The 20,258-nt window shown below is 40.9% G+C and overlaps 1 protein-coding gene across 5 annotated transcripts; it reads left to right on the forward strand.

Annotated features, from left to right (window-relative positions):
- Positions 1-5,951: 5,951 nt before the first annotated feature.
- On the forward strand, positions 5,952-19,938 carry LOC138149741 (uncharacterized). 5 transcript variants are annotated; one of them, XM_069072974.1, is made up of 6 exons: positions 5,952-6,022; positions 10,224-10,417; positions 15,847-16,023; positions 16,301-16,412; positions 17,667-17,803; positions 19,122-19,936. In XM_069072974.1, the coding sequence occupies exons 2-6, from the start codon at positions 10,226-10,228 to the stop codon at positions 19,470-19,472; spliced, it is 969 nt and encodes a 322-aa protein (XP_068929075.1). In that variant the 5' UTR covers positions 5,952-6,022; positions 10,224-10,225; the 3' UTR covers positions 19,473-19,936. The 5 variants fall into 5 exon arrangements, with proteins under 5 accessions (XP_068929075.1, XP_068929079.1, XP_068929077.1 ...); XM_069072976.1 differs by having other exon boundaries at positions 5,982-6,100; positions 19,122-19,938; XM_069072975.1 differs by lacking the exon at positions 5,952-6,022 and adding an exon at positions 6,099-6,234.
- The last annotated feature ends 320 nt before the right edge of the window (positions 19,939-20,258 follow it).

A 20,258-nucleotide genomic window follows, 5' to 3' on the forward strand; every position in this document is an offset into this window, starting at 1 on the left:
TCTGAGGCTGGATTTGAACTCAGGTCTTCTTGACTCCAGGCCTGGTGCTCCATCCACTGTACCACCTGCCTGCCCTCCTTTTTACACACTTCTTATTCCCCTCTTCAGAACTCAGTAAGAAGCAGTCCATCCACAGGACCTTTATTTTCTTTTTTAACTTCTTCAATATCTTTTGAAGACATTAAGGTCCTGAAGGGACACTTATTTCCTCTTCTCCTTATAACATGTTAGCCCTACCTTCTCATACAGCTCCTTCTAATTGCTGAAATAAATTTATATTTCTGAGATTCTCTGGACTCTTGTTTGAATGTCAAAGTTCCTACTTAGCTCTGGTCTTTTCATCAAATGTACTTGAAAGTCCGGGGTGTGTGGGATGTCCAGGAAGGACTAGCCCTTCTGGTGTGAGGGTGGCTGAGCCCTTTCCAAGGGCTATTCATCTACCTTTGGTGTCTACCTCCACCCAACTCTCATCTGTGGCTCCAAGAACCTGTAACATGCACAGCTGCATGCTGCTGAAGGTAAAATGCACCAATCACCTCATGAAAGGGACCTCCAATTAAAAAGCTTCCATTTACACCAAAGGTTCTTCACCGTTTTTGTGTCATGAACCTTTTTGGCAGTCTGGTAAAGCCTATGTGCCCTTCTCAGGATGTTTTCAGATACTTGAAGAAAACACTGTATTTCAGTTAGAGGTTAGTGAAAACAAAGGTACAATTTTTTCCCTTTCAAGTTCATGAATCTCCCCAATCACTCTGCACTCCTCAAAGTCCCTTGTACCAAGGTTAAGAACCTCTGATTTACACTGTATATATCTTACAGGGTGTGTGTATGTGTGGCCCCTGTGAGTTATTCATATACCCATGTGGGTTTGTCAAAATTAGTTCACATGGACGTATGAATATCCAATGTCTCCGGAATGTAGCCCAGCCCTCACTAAGGGAGACTTTGATTCCTGCCAGGAAGGGAGCATAAGATTAAGGCTGGTTCTACTCTACCATCCTCAGAGAGGACTTACCAAATTTGAGTTATCTCTCTCTGCCTTCTCCCTAAATGTGGATTCAAGTCACTTTCTTGGTCCCTATTCCTTAACAAGGCAAGAGTGCCTCAAGCTGTATGGGATAGCCTGACTTCCTTCCCACCAAAAGCTTGCCAGACAAAGATCTGCACAATTACAGATAGTCTGAGGGATTTTGTCACACCTATCAGATTGTTTTTGTGACAGAAAAAGAAAATGACAAATGCTGAAGGGGATGTGGAAAAAGAGAAACCAATGCACCATGGGTGGTCCAGTCATTCTGGGGAACATTTTGGAACTATGCCCAAAGAGCTACAAAACCAAACGTAGCCTTTGACCCGGAAATGCCACAGTTCGATCTGTATCCCAAAGAGAGCAAAGGAAAAGGACCTCTACGTACAAAGATATTTATAGCAACTCATTGTGGTGGCAGAGGCGGCCATTGAGGGGAGGTCCATCAATTGGGGAATGACTGAACAAGTTATGCTAATATGATTGTGATGGAATACTATTGTGCTATAAGAAATGATGAACAAGATGCTTTCTGAAAAACCTGGGAAGACCTGTATGGACTGATGCAAAGTAAACCTAGTATAACCAGGAGATTATTAGACACAGTAACAGCAACATTTTAACGATGATCAACTGTAAAAAAAAACAAACAAACAAAATTTGGCTACTCTAATCAATACAATAATCCAAGACAATTCTGAAGGTTTGAGGATGTTATCCACTTCCAGAGACAGAGTTGATGACCTCTGAAGTATAATTTTTCACTTTCTTTTTCTCAATTTTTTTTTTGCAACATGGCTAATATGGAAATAGGTTTTGCATGATTTCACATGTATATAATTAATATCACACTGCTTGCCTTCTCAATGGGTTGGAGAGGGACTAGAGGCAGAAGATATGGAACTCAAATTTTTTTAAGTGAATGTTAAAAATAAATAAAAATTTTGTGAAAATTGCTCAATTGTAAATAAACCCATCTATCCAAACTAATAGCAAACAGAAATCAGAGAAGCTATACAGATTATAATAGACCAGGCAATTCATAGAGTGAATAAATCTCCCACTGGCAATGAGATGTCTCCGCTCAATCTGAGAGAAAGACGGTCCCTGATCTAACTCGGAAAGAAATTCCCCAAATTCTCTAGTTTGAACAAGCTGGAAATTGTGATATATTGGAGGCATTAACCCTTCTACATACTGGCTTTTTTTCAGTCTTTCTCTCCCTCCAGAGACATTCCTAAACACAATCTGGAACCTCTCTTGAAACCAAAAGGCAGACAAGAACTCTCCTTGGCCAAGTTTTCTCTCCAACTCCACCTTTCACCAAATACATGGAAAGTGGAGTCATTATTTTTCTCACAAATGGGGAAAGTTTTATGCAAATACCCAGAAGTGAACACCAGGTTAAACATACAGTCATTCGTGTTGCCTTAGAATGTGAACTCTTAGGTCAGGCGCTGTATTTTTGTCTTTCTTTGTATGCTTATACTTAGCACAGTGCCTAGCACATAGTAACTGGTTAATAAGTACTTTTCATTCATTCATTTCATTGCATTTTATTCATTCTTTCACTTGTTCCTTCTCTTCTGGGACCTAACCTGCCCCTTCCTTTTCTCTATCACTCCCATTGACATCATAGTCTTCCCTCCTCTTCCTCAAACACTTGAGGATCATGAAGGAGTTGGTACCCATGGCGGGTACAATCACTGTGAACTCTCCAACTCTGCTCACTGAGGCAGTAGGATACAGAGAAGCTCTCTTAGAGCTTCTTAGCACTATCTTACTAAAATGATTGGAGTTGGTGACTCCCTATGCACCCAAATGGCCATGTGAAGTGGGGTCAAGGTGAGAAAGAAAGGTGCAGGAATTTGGCTCTGAAGAGTTCCTTGAGGAATCTGCTCCAGAGGGGCTCTTAAATACCTCTTGGAAAGTTATTATTATTTATTCTTCTTTTTTTTTTTGGAGGACAATTGGGGTTAAGTGACTTGCCCACAGTCACACAGCTAATTTTTGTGTTAAGTGTCTGAGACCGGATTTAAACTCAGGTCCTCCTGACTCCAGGGCCAGTGCTCTATTCACTGCACCACCTATTATGCTTACCCACACTTTCTAAGTATAATGACTACTAACCACACAGTTTATAATCTAGTTAGGAAGACCAGACTAAGAAAATAGATGCATTAAAATAGAATGAGCTGGAGGGTGGGGTAGGGCCAGGAGAGGAAAGGGGCTGGAGGAGAGCCTTTCATTTTCTTCCCTCCATGTCATCTTTCCTTCCAGTGGAGGAAAGGAATTGGGAAGAACAGATTCTTCTTTGCTTTATGAAGATTCTTTCTCCTTCTCCTCTTTCTTGAGTCAGTTTCTCCAGCTCTCCATTGTGCAATATGGAAATCTCAGGCTTATATAGCCCTTGTGTCCATAATTAATCGCCTAGCTCAGTCATTCTCTCCAGAATGGCTGGATCAGGAGAACAGACAGCAGAGACAAAAATCAGGCTAGAAGAATGAGAGTGTGGGTGTGGGGTAGTGTCTAGGAGCCAGAGGCAAAGAAGTGGCAAGGCCTGAAACCCAGAACATGGCAGCTTTGGAACCCAGAGAAGAGCCTTTTATAACCAAGACATAAAAGATGTAAGTTTCTGGAGGATGGGGACTATTTAATTTTGTTTTGTACTCCCAGAACCTAACATAGCACCTTGTACGTAGTAGATGCTTGAGTACTGAAGGAAGCCCGGAAAACCAAGAGACAAAGACAAGGAAATACAGGAGCGTAGGTTTGGGGGACAGCCAAGGTCATATAAGTCTGGTTATAGCATCTCATTGTAGTGTGGAGATGGCCTTTAGTTCTTGAAGGCTAAGCCAGGTGGAACAAAAACTCTGGCAAGTTTTACCAAGTTAGAAAGTTTTCCAGGGTGGACTCAGTGAAAGGACTATGAGTCTGTCCATCAGAGGACTAACCTAGTTCTTCATCACAATTCTGACCATCGGGGGATGATTTTTTTTTTATACTGTGAAAGATCTACTGAGGCACAGAGGCTCTCTCCCTGCATTGGTCAAGGAAATACCCACACCAATGAAAGCAGGGAGCCTTAGCAAGACTTAATGTTCTTGACCATGAAAATAGCAGTTTCTACACATGGAAGATGATTATGTGAAATAGTAGTAAGAGTAAATGACGTGTAGCTGCCGAATGTCTTTTGGATTTCATAGGATACCTGCCACTAATGTCCATCATAAAGCTTTCTGATTTGCATATTCATTTTCAATATGGACCTTCTTAAACTGATGCAAAATGAAGTGAGCAGAACCAGGAAAGCATTGTACACAGTAACAGCAACATTGAAAGATCAGCTGTGAATGACCTAGCTAATCCCAGCAATACAATGATGTAAGATGTTTCCAAGGACTTAATGATGGAAGAATGCTATCCACATCCAGAGAAAGAGCTGATGGAGTCTGAATGCAGAGCAAAGCATTTTTTAAAAACCGTCTCTTTTTCTTTTTTGATCTGTGTTCTCTTTTGCAACATAGATGGTTTGTGTAACTGCACATGTGTAATCTATGTCAAAGAATTTGCCTTCTCAATGAAGGAGGATAGAATTTGGACCTCGAAAATTATTTTTAAAAATGAATGCTAAAATTGTTTTTACATGTAAGTGAGCAAAAATAAAATGAAAACATTCTTAAAAAAAAAAAAAAAAGGCAAGTCATGAACCTCTCTGACCCTCCAGGATCTCTTCTAGTTGGAAGATTCGATGCAGATGGAATTTTTATTGTTGACATTAGCGGTAGCGGTCAAAGAGAAGGTGATTCCTTGCTTTTCTTCTTCAGGCATTTTTTCTTTTGCCTCTAAGTTCGTGGGGATGTTTATCTAGGAAACAGGTGAGTATAAACTAAATGGAAAGCATTAATATCATTGAGGACGTTAATTCATTTTAGCTAATCTAGTAGGGACTACCCCAGTGATTTTATTGCCGTAGGGAACTCTCAGATGACAAAACTCCCTCTGTGGACGCAAACCTTGGCCTTCTTGTCAATATGCAGTGTTAGAGGCTGCCAGGAGCCCCGAGAGGCTAAGTGTATGTGTTAGAGGTGACACTTGAATCCTTTCCCACCATCATGCTGCTGATCATCAGGCTTGTTCAGTGTGACCCAAGTCTTAATGTAGTTTTAAACTTACAATGTTTAAGCTTACCAAAGCTTTCAAAAAGCCTCCTAAACTTTCCAAGTGCTTTACGAATTAATAAACATTTAAAAGCTTTATAAACTACTAATCCATAAAACTTTACAATTTGTGTAAGCTTAAAACTGCACTAAGACTTCGGGACAGTGTTTATAGGCGTTCTTATTTTGATCTCGCTCCTGGGAGATGTGTACTGTTATTGTCCCCATTTTGCAGATGAGGAAACACAGGTTGAGAGCCATTGAGTCTCAACCAGACCGAGTCAGGATTAGATTCAGCATTTGAACTCGAGTCTTCTGGGCTCCACGTCTGACACACTGTGCATGCACCTCCTCACCCAGGTGCCGGGAATTGCCTCTTTCTTTACGTGAGGACCCTTTGCTTCGGTTTTTCATTCCAGGCTGAGGCCAATTCCCCATTTTCCGTTCTCTTGCACAATTTGAACCCTGTGTCTCGGTTATCCGCAGGAGTGGAGTGTGCGGGCGGTGCCAAAGAATCATTTCGAGCTCATTTCCACGGTAGAAACGGACTCTACGCCCGGATTTCAGTGAAATCCCTTTTCTCAGTCCCGGCCACGGCTGAAGAAGGGAAAGCTGGCTTGGGGGGGTGGGGGGGGTGACATATCACTAGGGTAACCTCGAGCATCTTGGACACCCCGTCCTAACCCTTCGGGGCCGCGCCCAACGGGCGGTCGGGAGTGGGAATTGAGGGCGGGATGACGTCAGGCGCCTTGGGGCCGGGAGCCACCCAACCCGGATCGCGGGCGTTAGCTGAGGGTGAGCCTGGCGTTCCCAAGGAGCGCGGGTGGCCCTTCAAGTGAGCTCGAAGGGACTGGGGCGCGCGCCTTGGGAGCGAGAAGAGGAAGAGGAGGAAGGCTGCGGGACGGCGGGTGGGGTGCGTGGGGCAGCGTGGGTCTCAAGGGACTGTGGAAGCTAGGGGCGGGGGCGGGCAGAAGGACGGCGCGACACTCCATCCCTGACCGGGCCTGTGCGGCACCCACGCACGCTAGCGCACCCACGCACGGATATGTATGTGGGTCTGTGAAACTCAAAGGAATGGGGGTGACCAGGCGCTGGAGGCATGGGGCGGGGTGCTGGTAATGCAGAGGAAAGAGCTCTTGGTCTGGAACGCGGGGACCTGCCGGGAGACTGGGGTGCAGGCGTGGAAGGGACTTGGGGCTCCTCTCAGCTGCCTTCGTCCTGTCCCTGACGCTCAGGACTGACTTGGCCAAGGTCGGACAGGAGGGAAGCACCTGAGGCAGGGTGTGTGGGTATGAGGAGTATTGAGAGGCGCAGTGTTAGGATGAAATATGACAGGAATGATGAATCATGTCATTAACACCTCCTTCCCAAGGTTGTTGTGAGGATCAAGTAATAATGATCAGCATCATTACAACTAACATTTATTTAGGGCTTATGCGCTGCAAAGTACCAAGTGCTTCACAATTATTATTTCACTGAATCCTGGCAACAGCCCTGTAAGGTAGGTGCTATTATCCCCATTTTACAGATGAGGAAACTAAGGTTGTGACTTGCCCAGGGTCCCACAACTAGTAAAGATCTAAGGTCAAATTTGAACTCGGCTCTTTCAGACTTCAAACTCCAAGTTCTATCATTGGACTCATCTAACTCCCTTATCTGTTAAACGCTGGGAAACACTGGGGCTAAGTCCAGAAGAGGAAGAATGGTACCATCTACATTAAAATATTAGCACTTTTTGTAGAGAAAAGAATTGGAAACAGCGGCAGCTAGGTGGCACAATGACTAGAGCACCGGCCCTGGAGTCAGGAGGACCAGAGTTCGAATCTGGTCTGAGACACTTAACACAAACCCTAGCATGTGACCTTGGGCAGGTCACTTAACCCCAACTGCCCTCCAAAAAGCAAAAAAAAAAAAAAAAAAAAAAGAATTGGAAACAAAGTAGATGCCTATAAATTGAGAAATAGCTGAAAAGTTGCACGTGATTACAATGAGATCTCTCCCGGTAAAAAACAATGAATATAGAGAAGCCTGGGATGACTAAAGTTAACTGATGCTGACTAAGCAGAACCAAGTAAACGATGTATACAATGACTTAAATGTAAATGTTGACATCAAAAAGAGATACTAAATGCTGTGTAATTATAATGACCAAACCTGGGCCCAAAGAAGAGACATAAGAATGCATTTTCTACCCTTCTTTGCAGAGGTGAGGGATCATGAGTGTGACTACTGCATGTGTCCGATTACATTGTTGGTTAGTTTTGCTGGACTGCTTCCCCCCCGCCCCCCCCCCCCACCCTTTTTTTGCATTTTTCTTAGAGATGGTTCTTTGGGTAGGGGAAGGGGAGCTGGGCAGCGCTGAACACTGGGCTTAAATCAAGAAGGCTCATCTTCATGAATTCAAATCTGTCCTTACACACTAGCTGTATAAACCTGGGCAAGTCACAACCCTATTTGCTTCAGTTCTTCATCTGAAAAAAATGAGGTGGACAAGGAAAGGACAAATTATTCCCAAAGTGGGGTCAAGAAGATTTGGATACAATTGAAATGACTGAAAAACAGCAGAGGGTGAGTTTTTGCAGGTCCTATGCAGCTGACTTAGAATACAGACCAAGGACACTGAGGCATCTGCGTTCCAGCCTAGCTAATGAACCGGAAAGAATCTCTTCGCCTGAGGACTAGCCAGCACGTGATGATTTTCTTTGGCCACAGAAAGTGAACAGCAGCCTTAAGTACTGGAAAGAGGACTGGATTCAGAGCCCACAAAATCGGAAAATCCCAGAATCTCATGAAGTCATTAAGCTGCTTACTAATATGAGGAGGGGTTATGAAATGTATTGGGAGAGGGAGGAAAGTACACATCTTTCGGGCACTGAAGTGAGTGTATTATTAACAAGGATCATTTAATAGATATTTACTGAGTACTTGTTATATCATTGGATTTCGAGGAGAAAGGAAATGTAAATAATTCCAGGCCCACAGTTTTAAGCTAGAAGGGTGGTTAGAAGTCATCTAGTACAAACCCTGTTTGTAGATGAGTAACTGCTGCCCTCCCTGACAGATTAGGTGCCTTCTGTAAGGACACACTGTAAATATCAGAGCTTGGATCTGATCCAGGGCTTTTGACTCTAAACCCAGCATTTTTTACTGCCTTACCTCCAGAGTACAGATGACTTTCTGCCACAGAGTTCATAATTTACTTGGAAAGGCAAGACTGAGGAAAATGGTGTTGAATAACATAAAATACAAATGTGTCACCAATATCTGGTGACTTGAGTATCCAATTAGAAGTATAGGCCAGGGGTGGGGAAACTTGCAGCCTTGAGGCCACATCCGACCTCCTGGGTCCTTAAGTTTGGATTCAGTCAAAGGGCTGCACTTGAGGACCTAGAGGGCCACAGGTTCCCCACCCCAAGTATAGGCAATAAGTGTTAGAGAAATTCATAAGAGGACAGAACTTAGACTTTGTAGACCACTCCACTTTGCCTCTGTGTCCCTGCTTGGTCTCAACTCCATGGAACAAGATGCCTCTGGCACCCTCTCCTCCCCATTTTCTACTTTCCCTCCTGTGTGTTGTTTCCTCTGCTAACTTGGAAGCTCCTTGAGAGTAGGGACTCTCTTTATTTTTCTTATTTGTATTCCCAGCACTTAAGCACAGTGCCTGGAACATTGTAGGTGTTTAATAAATGTTATTAAAGTTTCATAGATAGCTGAGGCCTAAGGTGAGGCTTGCCCATCCACAGAGAAAAGACCAAGCAGATGAAGCACATCTTTTGTTCAGACCTGTAGAACTGGTCGAATAGTATGTAGATCTGGGACAGAAAATAAAGACTGACCATGAGTTAGGCCCAGAGTAGAAAAGGAGGAGGAGAATAAGCTGAATTGTTTTCAGCAAGCTGAGAAGCACTTTCACTGGCCTCTTAGCTGCTCCTAATGGATAATGGCAAAGGTCTGTCATTTCAATACAAACTTTACACCTGGGTTGCTATCTGGCATTGAGACCAGAAAGGTGAATGGGGGTGTGAGCAGGCTGCATCAGGTAACTTTGAAGAATGAGAGAAAAGGGTATCATCAAAGAAGACTGTGATAAAAAGGGAAAATGAGCTGCTTGTGGTGAGAGTAGGGGAGAACAGGTGGCCATCTGAGTAGTCCACTAGGATCCTTAAGATGTCAGGAAAAAGGCGGAAAGCCTCCAGCATGCTGGGAGTCCCCTGTGTCACACTTCTGGGAGATTATGGACAAGAGGTGCATGGGATAAGCAGGCACGGATGGGTTTCGATTTGCATTACTGCAGGTCCTCGTACCAATAATAACGATAAAATAAGAATTCTGATTTCCAAATTGTCCCCAAGATGCTTGCACTGAGCATAAAAAGGTGAACTTAATAATCTTTTACTTACAAAAAGCTATCAGCTTATCCATCTGCACAATTTTCTTCAAAACAGGAAATATAAAAGCATAGCAGGAAAGCTGCTTATCTTTAGCTCATTGCCATCTGAACTCCATGAAAAAAGAGAAGTAGAATGAGACAGCAGCAATTATCCTGTCTCACATTTACATTATATTTGTAAGGTTTGGAAAGCTCTTTCCTAATAACAGCTCGGTAAGGTGAGCAAGTATTATTATCTTTATTTTAAACATGAAGAAACTGAGACCCTGAGAAGAGAAATTACTTAGCTGGATCACAGTGTCTGAAATGAGATTCAAACTCAGGTTTCCTGACTCTTAAATCAAGGAGTTAAACTGAATTCTAAAACACAAATGTATATTCTCCATTAAAATTTAAATAAGCTATGTCATTAAAACATCAAACATTGACATTTTCTTCATAAAAATGTAATGATTTCATGGGGCGGTGAGGTGGCACAGTGAATAGAGCACCCACCCTGGAGTCAGGAGTACCTGACTTCAAATGCGGCCTCAGACACTTAACACAAAAACTAGCCATGTGACCTTGGGCAAGTCACTTAACCTCAATTGCCCTCCAAAAAGCAAAAAAAAAAAAGTAATGATTTCATTGCATTTACATTTATTAGGAATGTCAGCAGTGGAAAAGAAATTACTGGTGATTGATGTGGATGCTGGTGTAGATGATGCTGTTGCCTTAATGATGGCTCTGAGAGCCCCCAATGTTGAAGTTCTGGGGATCACTTGCTGTTTTGGGAATACCTCAGTGGAAAATGTGTGTAAAAATGTCCTTCGGGTGCTGCAGAAGTGTAACAGCTTACAGGTAATTTATTTGCCTTGAAATATCAAATTTTATCCCTAATCATTAAAAAAAATTTTTTTTCACTTGCTGAAAATCTACCTTTGTTCCCTTTCCCTCCCCCACACACGCTGAAAAAGAGAAACAAAACTCTTATAACAAATAGAATCAGTCAAAACAAATTTCCAAACTGGTCACGTCCAAAGAAAACCTGTCTCAATCTGAATCTAAGTCCATCGTGCCTCTCTGGCAGGGACTTGGGGAACATGTTTCATTACGAGTCCTCTTGGATCACGGTTGGTCATTGTGTTGAGAAGCGTTCTTAAATCTTTTGAAGTCGTGCTGCTCATTTCCTGATTTCTCTGGAACTGTCTGCTTCATTTCTCACAGTACAATAGTATTCCATCACATTCACATGCCATGGTTTGCTCCGTCATTCCCCAAATGATGGGAACCCACTGAGTTTCCATTTATTTGGTGCCACAAAAAGAATGACTCTCTCTTTTTTATCTATGGGTTACCTCTATTGGATTACACACAGTATTCTTGTAGGCATAATTTCTTTTTTTTTCTTTTTGGAGGGCACTTGGGGTTAAGTGACTTGCCCAAGGTCACACAGCTAGTTTTGTGTTAAGTGTCTGAGGCCAGATTTGAACTCTGGTCCTCCTGACTCCAGGGCCGGTGCTCTATTCACTGCACCACCTAGTCACCCCTCATAATTTCTGATTGAATGTAGTTTCATGTTTAACATAGAAACTGTGTGATGGATTTGTTCCAGTTCTCTTCCAACCTCCCTTCTCACCCCACTTCCCCGAAGTTGGCCTAAATCTACTTCACTAAGAAGATTTGAGGTTATTTGACTTAAGCTCTCTCAACTCACTTCCCTAATTTCTTATAGTTTCTCAACATCATCACCCACCTTTCCCTCCTCTCTTTGCACCCTTGAATGCATTCCTTTCTCTCCTTTCCAGGATCTTTCTCCCACAATCATTTTCTTTCAGTCTTTTCCTTTCAATTTTATTTTTTAAAATTTTTTCTTTTAAACATTTTTTTGGGGGGGAAGCAATTGGGATTAAGTTACTTGCCCAAGGTCACACAGCTAGTAAGTGTTAAGTGTCTGAGGTGAAATTTGAACTTAGGTCCTCCTGATTCCAGAGTCAGTTCTCTGCACCACTTAGCTGTCCCTTTCCCTCTCAATTTTAGCTTTTTTTCCCTAAATATGCTTAGATTTCCCCAGTTCTTTTTGTTTTGTTTTTAAAGGCCCTTTCCTTGACCCTTGTAGCTGATCTAGCCCCTGGCACATCTCTCCACTCAACTGCTTACCATTTTGGACAATATATTCACTTACTATTGTGAAAAGAAGAAAGTCTAGGTTCAGATATCATGGGGAACACTATGGTGATGAGAGCCATGATTTAATGGGAAAAAGAACTTTATTAAACTTATAGAAAAGTTAAGTGAGAGATAGGGTAAGTTTCTCACAGCAGGGAAGGACCCAGTAACCTCATAGCAAAGCAGATCAGTTAGATAGGGAGCTCCTGGAATCATGAATTTGGACCTAGGTCAGAGCACTGACCTAGGTCAGAGCAGCAGTTTTTATTTGAAATTGAGGTCTGTCTAGGAATCATGTAGAGGACTCCATAGGTGCCACCCAGTGGTTTAACACCTTGTAGCAGCAACCACCCTAGCATACCCAGGGTGGCTGCCAACACAGGTTCTTAGATCTGCTTTTCTAAGGGAAAGCAACTCAAAATAGGTTAACAATTTCTGGCTTTAATCAAACATATGTCTTTTACCTAGTTCAGGGGAAAAAGGTCAGCACCTCAAACTTCAGAGAATACAAATAAGTTACAAGCAGACAGAGAAACACATCAACCAGACAGGCTTCCAACTGTCTGACCATTACATTCATACCCAGTCAGTTACCAGAGAGGGAAGCACCAACATCTGGGTTTTCAAAGCCAGGGGGCTCAACGTCTGCCCAGAGTCTCATCTGGTCAAATCACATAACACTTCTCAAAGTGAGCCCCAAGCAAAACCTCACATCAGGGTATAGATAGCCTTCTCCTGGCTCAGAGAATGTCTGAGAAAATGCCCTCTTGACCCACTGCCCAATCACAAAGCAATGAGGTGTGGGCATTCCTGAAAAACAAGCCTCCTGCCACAGGATCCATCTGACCACATTCAGCCTATTAGGAGGCAGAGTATATTTTCAAATCAAGGAAGGTTCTCAGAGTCACTTAAGCCTATCAAAGGGCCTAGGGGCAGGAAAGATCTTAAATTCCCATTCCCATAACATACCTGTTCCTTGTAAAAGCCATAGACAAATAAGATAATTGTAGGTTGAGGCAAAGGTCTGAGAGAGAAACCTTTTGTGGAATCTCTCTTTACATAGAAAAACTCTTCTGTAAAATTCCCTGTCTGCTAGAACTAGTCCTAACTCTATCTTTGCACAGTTGGGATGGGTCTTTCCATTTCCACCACTCTTCTGAAATGGCATTCTCCAAGATCACCAATGGGAGAGGAAAACAAAATTCTGTGTTTTTATAAAACTTGGCTTTAAAAAAGGAGAATTTTAAAAATATATAATTAGCAGAAGTCCTAAGATATTGAAATTTTACAGAATTCCCCGGACCTCTTCACCATCTTTGGCTTTCTGTAGCTAGAATGCTCTGGGATCTCCATTTTCTGCAGAAACGGTCCCATTCTTAACCTCTTTTCTGTCTCCCAGGCTAGAAATAAGAGTACAGAAGTGATTGATGCCTGGGCCGATAGGATGTATTAGCTCCCTTGGACTAGAATGAAAAGGGACTTTTAGTTTGGTGGTGGCAGCAGTGATGGGAGTTGCCATATTCCCAGATGTGGATACAGGCATCCTGATTTTGGGTATGAGGGTCAAGCCTATCAGATGGTACCCTTATTAAACCTACTCTCAGGAGAGGAAAAATCTTTTAGAAAGCTAAATATAGGTTAAAGGACACAAATAGACATTTTTCAGAAAAAGAAATCAGAGCTATCAATAGTCACAGGAAGAAGTGCTCAAAATCACCAGTAATTAGAGAAAGGCAATTTCAACAACTCTGGGGTGCCACCTTACTCACCTATCAAATCGGCTAGGATGACAGAAAAGGGAAATGACAAATGCTGGAAGGGGATGTCAGAAAATAGGTGCACCAATGCACTGTTGGTGGAGCTGTGAACTAGCTCATTCTGGAGAACAAGTTGGAACTATGACCAAAGGTTAGAAAAGTGTGGATACCTTTTGACCCAGCAATACCACTACTAGGTCCATAACCCAGGGAGATCAAAGAAAAAGGAAAACGACCCATATGCACAGAAATATTCATAGCAGCTCTTTTTTGATGACAAAAAATTGGAAACTGAACAGATGCCCATTAATCAGGCAATGGCTGAACAAGTTATGGCATATAAATATGATGGAATACTGTTGTGCTGTAAGAAATCATTAAGAGAATAGTTTCCAAAAAACCTAGGGAGACTTGTTTTAACTGATACAAAGTGAAGTGAGTAGAGCCAAGAGAATAATCTGTAACACAGTTACAGCCATATTGTAAAGATAAACAAACTGTGAAAGATTTAGGAACTCTGATGAATACAATAATCCACCACAACTTTGATAGAAAATACTATTCACCTCCAGATAGAGAACTGAGGGACTCAGAGTGCATACTGAAGTGTTTTTTTTTCTTTTTGAACATAGCAATGAGGAAATATGTTTTGTATGACTTCGTATGTATAACAGGTATCATACTTTTTGCCTTCTCAATGGGTGGAGGGAATTTTAAATTGAAAATAAAAATAAATTTTTTTAAATTTTTATTAATTTTTTTTTTTTGCTTTTTGGAGGGCAATTGGGGTTGTGACTTGCCCAAGGTCACATGGCTATTTTTTGTGTTAAGTGTCTGAGGCTGGATCCGAACCAAGGTCCTCCTGACTCCAGGACCAGTACTCTATTCACTGCACCACCTGGCTGCCCCTTAAAAATAATTAAAAAAAAAAAATAAAGCTAAGCATCTATCATTGGTAAATCATTCATTAGGAGAAACTGAGCCAGAATACATGTAATTAATCCCTCCTTTTTAAACATCAGAACCATTTTTTATATAGTCCCCTCCTTCCTCCATTTTACCAGTGCCTCCAGCCTTAAACCTTCCCTTGTAACAAAGCAAAACATTCAAGCCAAACCAACCAATTCAGTGCCCACATCCCACAGTGTGTGCAACATTCTAGCCCTATCATGTTTCCATCACTCTGCTGAGAGGAGAGATGCATGTTTCATGATCTGGTCTCCGGGTGCATTTTCTGAGTCCAGTTACTCGAGGTTTGCCTGCCTTTGTGCATTGTTTTCTTTTATATTACTGTAGTCGTGGTGTATATTGCCCTACTTCATTCTGCATCGGGTCATAAAAATCTCATGTTTCTATGAATTCTTGACATTTCTGAAATTATTATTTGCTCTAACACAATATTCCATTTCATTCACGTGCCATTTTTCGTTCATCTCCACCCAATGGGCACCCACTTTGCTTCCAGGTTGTTTTGGGAACCAGATACATTAGGTTTCTTTTGCCATGTATGATGCTTTTCTCTCTGTATCGAACTTTTTTGTGGACATATATTCCCAGATTACACCCAGTAATGGTGTGATCACTGGCAAAGGAAATTAAATTAGTGGCTTTTCTCACATAATTCCAATTTGTTTTCCAGAAGGAGGGCCAATTCACAGTTCTACTGTATTGGTGGGTCTGTCTTCCCACAGACATCTAATTCCAGCATTGACTGTATCTATCCCAAACGATGCTTTTTCAAAGTTTTGTTCATTTAGATGATATCTAAAAATGCTTAAGAGTTTAATGTTCATGTTAGTATCTGTGAGAAATCAAACCCCAAGTCAACTTTAGATGATCTAGGTGCTGATTATCTATTTGCTGAATTGAGATTATTCCCTCTACCTCCCATTTGGCCATTTTTTTGTTTTTATTAATTAGCAGATTTGGGAGCGGAGATGGGAGCAGTGTTGAAGCAAGTGACAGGGGAACCAATTAATTTTGCAACTTATCTAATCTGATAACTAATATCAACTCCAAAGGACACACAATAGAAAAATGGCACAAAGTGCCTACTTCATGCAAGACACTGTACCAGGTGTTATGGGTACAAAAATGAATTAGACACAGCAGCCGTTGCCTTGAAGGAATTCCCATCTACTAAGTGGGGATTCTGAGACAAGAATACAAATGAGAATTTGATAAACACATGAGATACAGAGTGCTGTGCATCAAATTTGAGCTCATCCTCTCAATTATGAGTTACAAGGTATAAGGGAACCAGGATACTGCCTGCGACTTTTGTTATTAACAGTGTGGGAATTGTGACCACTGTCCTGTATTATCACTATTCCTGCTGTTCTCGTTATTTGCCATTAATTTCAGATTCCAGTTTATCGAGGTGCTTCTTCCCCATTCCTTAATAATCTGAAAAGCACTTGTTATTTTGGAAAAGATGGCTTGGGCGATATTCCTGACCCAGGTGCTCCTGGACTGGACAAACTCCAACAAGAACATGCAGTGCCTGCAATGATCAGAACGATTAGTCAACTACCTGGCCAGGTGATCCTGTCCCAGTAAATGTTCTTCCTCTATCCCTTACTATCTTCCATTGTGGATCTGAATTTTTTTTTTTTCTTTCTGACCATTTGTCAGATTCTATACTCATTCTAGGAGCTAATCACTACTTGAATCCTTGAAGAGATTTTAAAAGTCTCTTAAGTAGAAGTTTTAGCCAAAAACAACCATACCTCAAGGCATAACTGGCCACTCTGGCTTGCTTGTCCATTTTCTTGCTTTTTAAAAAAAATCACCATCAGTTTTTTTTTTTTTTTTTTAGGTAACTTTGGTAGCCACTGCCCCTTTGACCAATCTAGCTCTGGCTGTGAAAATGAACCCAAGTTTTCCAAAGAAAATTAAAAATCTGTTCATGATCGGAGGAAATATGAATTGTAAGTACATTCAAATATTACTGCCTTCCAGTCATCAATAATTATTTATGGAATACACAAAGAGCACATAGTAAAGTAACAGGTACTTAAGTGCATTTATTACCGAGGCAGGTGAGAATCAGGAAGGGGACTTAAGAGTCGGGAAGATCTGAGTGTACATCTAGTCTCTAGCGCTTGTTAGATGTGTGACAGTAAGTATGCCGCCAGACCTCTCTGACTCGGTGCACTCATCTATAAAATGAGGGTGATGAGAGCACCTACTTCCCAGAGTAGTTGTGAAGACTAAAATGACATTTGTAAAGTGCTTTGCAAAACTTACTTTATCAGTCAGTCAGTTGCCATGTAGCACTCACCATTGCTAGGCATTGTGCCGAGTGCGATAGAGATTCCTTTTGTTGTTCAGATGTGTCTGATTCTTCATGACACCATTTGGGGTTTTCTTGGCAAATGGTTTTGTAAATGGTTTGTCCTTTTTTTTTTCTCCAGCTAATTTTACAGATGAGGAAACTGAGGCAAATAGGGTCAAGTGACTTGCCCAGGGTCACACAGCTAGTAAGTATTGGAAGTCAGATATGAACTTAGGTTTTCCTGACTCCAGCCCTGGCACCCTTATCCACTGCACCACCTAACTGCTCTATATCCATGCTAGCTATTTTTATTATAAAGGAATAGAAATATTTGTTGAAATAGAGTGTTGGACAAGGAAGACAAAATACATGAATGCAGTAAAATCAGAAATATTTTCAAATCAACAAGTCATACACATTATTGGGAATGAAAGGATTCTGTTGACAATGAAGAATGGATGGAATTAAATGAGGAGAACCTCACAGTGGACTGTGAAATAAGACTTTTAAATGCCATTGAATAATTTTGGAGCTCTCATCATATTGCTATCCAGCAAAGTAATGGACATAAGATTTCTGTTTTTTAAAAAAAAATAGCTTAAGGTTTCTAAAATACTGCAAGATATTAACATGGTAGTTTTTATACCCCAGAAAAGCAGAGGGGTGGGCCCGGAGGTTAGAGTCATGAAGGGGAAATGAATTTACCAGCATATTTACCTAACTGTATTTTTAAAGATCAGCTCTTTTATTCTATAGATTACTAAATACAGAGTTAACTGATTACATTTTAAATGTTGAGAGGACAATTATGTAGATAATTTACTTTTTTCATTTTGAAATGAAAAGGAAATTATAAAATTAATAATTTATACTGTATATTTTAATTATTATCATTAATTTTTTTAAGCCAGAGGAAACATGGAAACATGTTCAGAATTCAATTTTGCAGCAGATCCAGAAGCAGCTTACATTGTCTTAAATGAGTATATTTGCCCTACTTACATTGCAACTTGGGAATTTGTATGCAACTATACATTGCCTTGGGTAAGATGCTAGCTTTTTTTTTTGAGGGGGGGGAGGCAGGGCAATTGGGGTTAAGTGACTTGCCCAAGGTCACACAGCTAGTTTTGTGTGTGTGTGTGTGTGTGTGTGTGTGTGTGTGAAGTGTCTGGGGCTGGATTTGAACTCAGGTCCTCCTGACCCAGGGTCAGTGCTCTATTCACTGAGCCACCTAGCTGTCTTTTTTTTTTTTTTTAATTAAAAGACTGATACCCATGGTAATTCACTGGAAGTAAAAGGAGAGTTTATGGTTAGATATATGGTTAGCTAAGGAAGAAGACCTGGAAAAGTACTATTTTCCCTTTTGATTTATCCTTTCCTTTTTGCCTTTATTTGTACTGTTAGGTTTCTTAAGTGTTTAAGCTTATTTAACTTCCCCCCCCCCCCTTGCTTGAGTTTCCCCTCTGTTATCTATCAGCAGAATACTATCACTATCACACGTAAAAAACTTATACTTTGCTACTATCATTTGAATCCTCCTATCCCTAAATAGAATATTTTAAGACCTGTGATACAAATGAAATCTTTATATCTAGGACTTGGAGCTGCTAGGTAGAACAGTGGATAGAGTACTGGGCTTGGACAGGAAGACCTGAATTCAAATGTGACCCCAGACACTTAGGAGCTATGTGATCCTGGGCAAGTCACTTAACCTTGTTTACCTCAGTTTCCTCATATGTAAAACAAGCTAGAGAAGGAAATGGCAAGCCACTCCAGTGTCTTTGCCAAGGAAACCCCCAAATGGAGTCACAGAGAGTTGGCCACAATTAAAATGACTATATAACAACAACAAAAAGTAATTGTTGTTATTCCTGATTGCCAGCAGAATCATACACAAGTGCTAGTTTGGATTTTGATATTGTAGATTTTTTGATAGATTAAATTTAGCATGGGGCGGCCAGGTGGCTCATTGAGTAAGAGTACCGGCTCCAGTGTTGGGATGACCTGGATCAAATCTGGGCTCAGATACTGAGCACCACACCCAGAAATAACTGGCCGTGTAACCTTGAGCAAGTTACTTAACCCCCATTGCTTTAAAAAAAAAAAAAGATTAAATTTAGCCATCATAGCACTAGTCTAAGCAGAAAAAGGGATGAGAAAAAGTGAATATCAGAGGTTTTTTTTTTTTTTAAATCAAGTTTATGAATACTACTTTATGTTCTGGAACACCTTTCTACAAATGTCTGGAATACTGTATTTCTCAAGCTAAGAAGATAAATTGTGGAAGAAAAAAGCTAGATCATGTAAATATATGTGTTTGTATACATATACATTTCTATCATCCTCTTTTCTTGTTCTCTAGGAATTTTATGAGCAATGGACTTCACAAAATAGTAAAAAAGCTAGGTTTCTGAAAGAAATCAATGCTTATACTGTGGCTTATTTGAAGAAAAATGTACAGAAGTCCACCACGATGTTCTGGACACCAGGCTATATGCCTTGTGATTGCTTTGCCATAGCAGCTGCGCTGGATGAGGCCTTTATCACTAAAGCAATAGTCTGTGCTGTGTCTGTGGAACTCGCTGGCTTCTACACCCGAGGAATGATGGTTTTGGATATTGATGATAATCTTCAGAAGACAAACAAAGTTTCAATCATAATGGAGTGTGATGCAGAAAAATTCAAGGCACTTCTGATAGATAGTTTGAAATAAGGTTCTGTCTTTAACAAAAGGGAATGAGGAACATCACAAGACCTATTTGTTGTAATTCTGGGTGTATACCTTTAAAATATTGCATCCATTTTGGGGAGGGATGCTGGAGAAGTAGGGTATCTTTTATTTCAATAATGTTTAATTTCTTTTGGTTTATGTTCTATTTTGAATCTGTAGTAATACAGTAAATGATGTTTCTCATACTTCAGAATACCAAAATGTTTTAATGTGTATTTTTGTTATTGTTTGTTTGCTTTGCTTTTTGGAGGGGTGAAGGCAGGGCAATTGGGGTTAAGTGACTTGCCCAAGGTCACATGGCTAGTAAGTGTTAGTATCTGAGGTCATATCTGAACTCGGGTCGTCCTGACTCCACGATCGGTGCTCTATTCACTGCACCACCTAGCTGCCCCAATCTTTGTTGTTGTTACTATGAAATCACAGCACCAGTGTTTTTATAATGAGTTAATTTGACCACAATGCTTCTGCCTTATTATCCATTTTATTCACTGATATTACAAGTTTGATAAACTGCATAAATCTGTTCACTTTCACTTAAACTGAAAAGATGTCCATTTTTTTTCACAGCAAGCAGCCACACGGCGAAATCAGTGCTTTTGGATACATTTTATTTTTCTAATGATTTATTTTTAGTTTTCAACATTCAGTTTTATAAGATTTTTGAGTTCTAAATTTACCCCTTCTCCCCTCCCCCTCCCAAAGACGACATGCAATTTTATATAGGCTCTACATGAATAATTATATTAAACATATTTCCACATTAGTCAC

The sequence above is a fragment of the Petaurus breviceps genome, unplaced genomic scaffold (assembly GCF_028583685.1).
Source record: "Petaurus breviceps papuanus isolate PSGF00001 unplaced genomic scaffold, PetGlider_PUasm1.0 90849, whole genome shotgun sequence".
NCBI lineage: Eukaryota > Metazoa > Chordata > Mammalia > Diprotodontia > Petauridae > Petaurus > Petaurus breviceps.

Excerpts from the sequence above, each read along its gene's own strand:
- LOC138149741 (XM_069072974.1), top strand. The coding sequence starts at position 10,226 with ATGTCAGCAGTGGAAAAGAAATTACTGGTGATTGATGTGGATGCTGGT. Across the intron at positions 10,418-15,846 it reads AGAAGTGTAACAGCTTACAG|ATTCCAGTTTATCGAGGTGC; the intron begins GTAATTTATTTG and ends CATTAATTTCAG. Across the intron at positions 16,024-16,300 it reads TTAGTCAACTACCTGGCCAG|GTAACTTTGGTAGCCACTGC; the intron begins GTGATCCTGTCC and ends TTTTTTTTTTAG.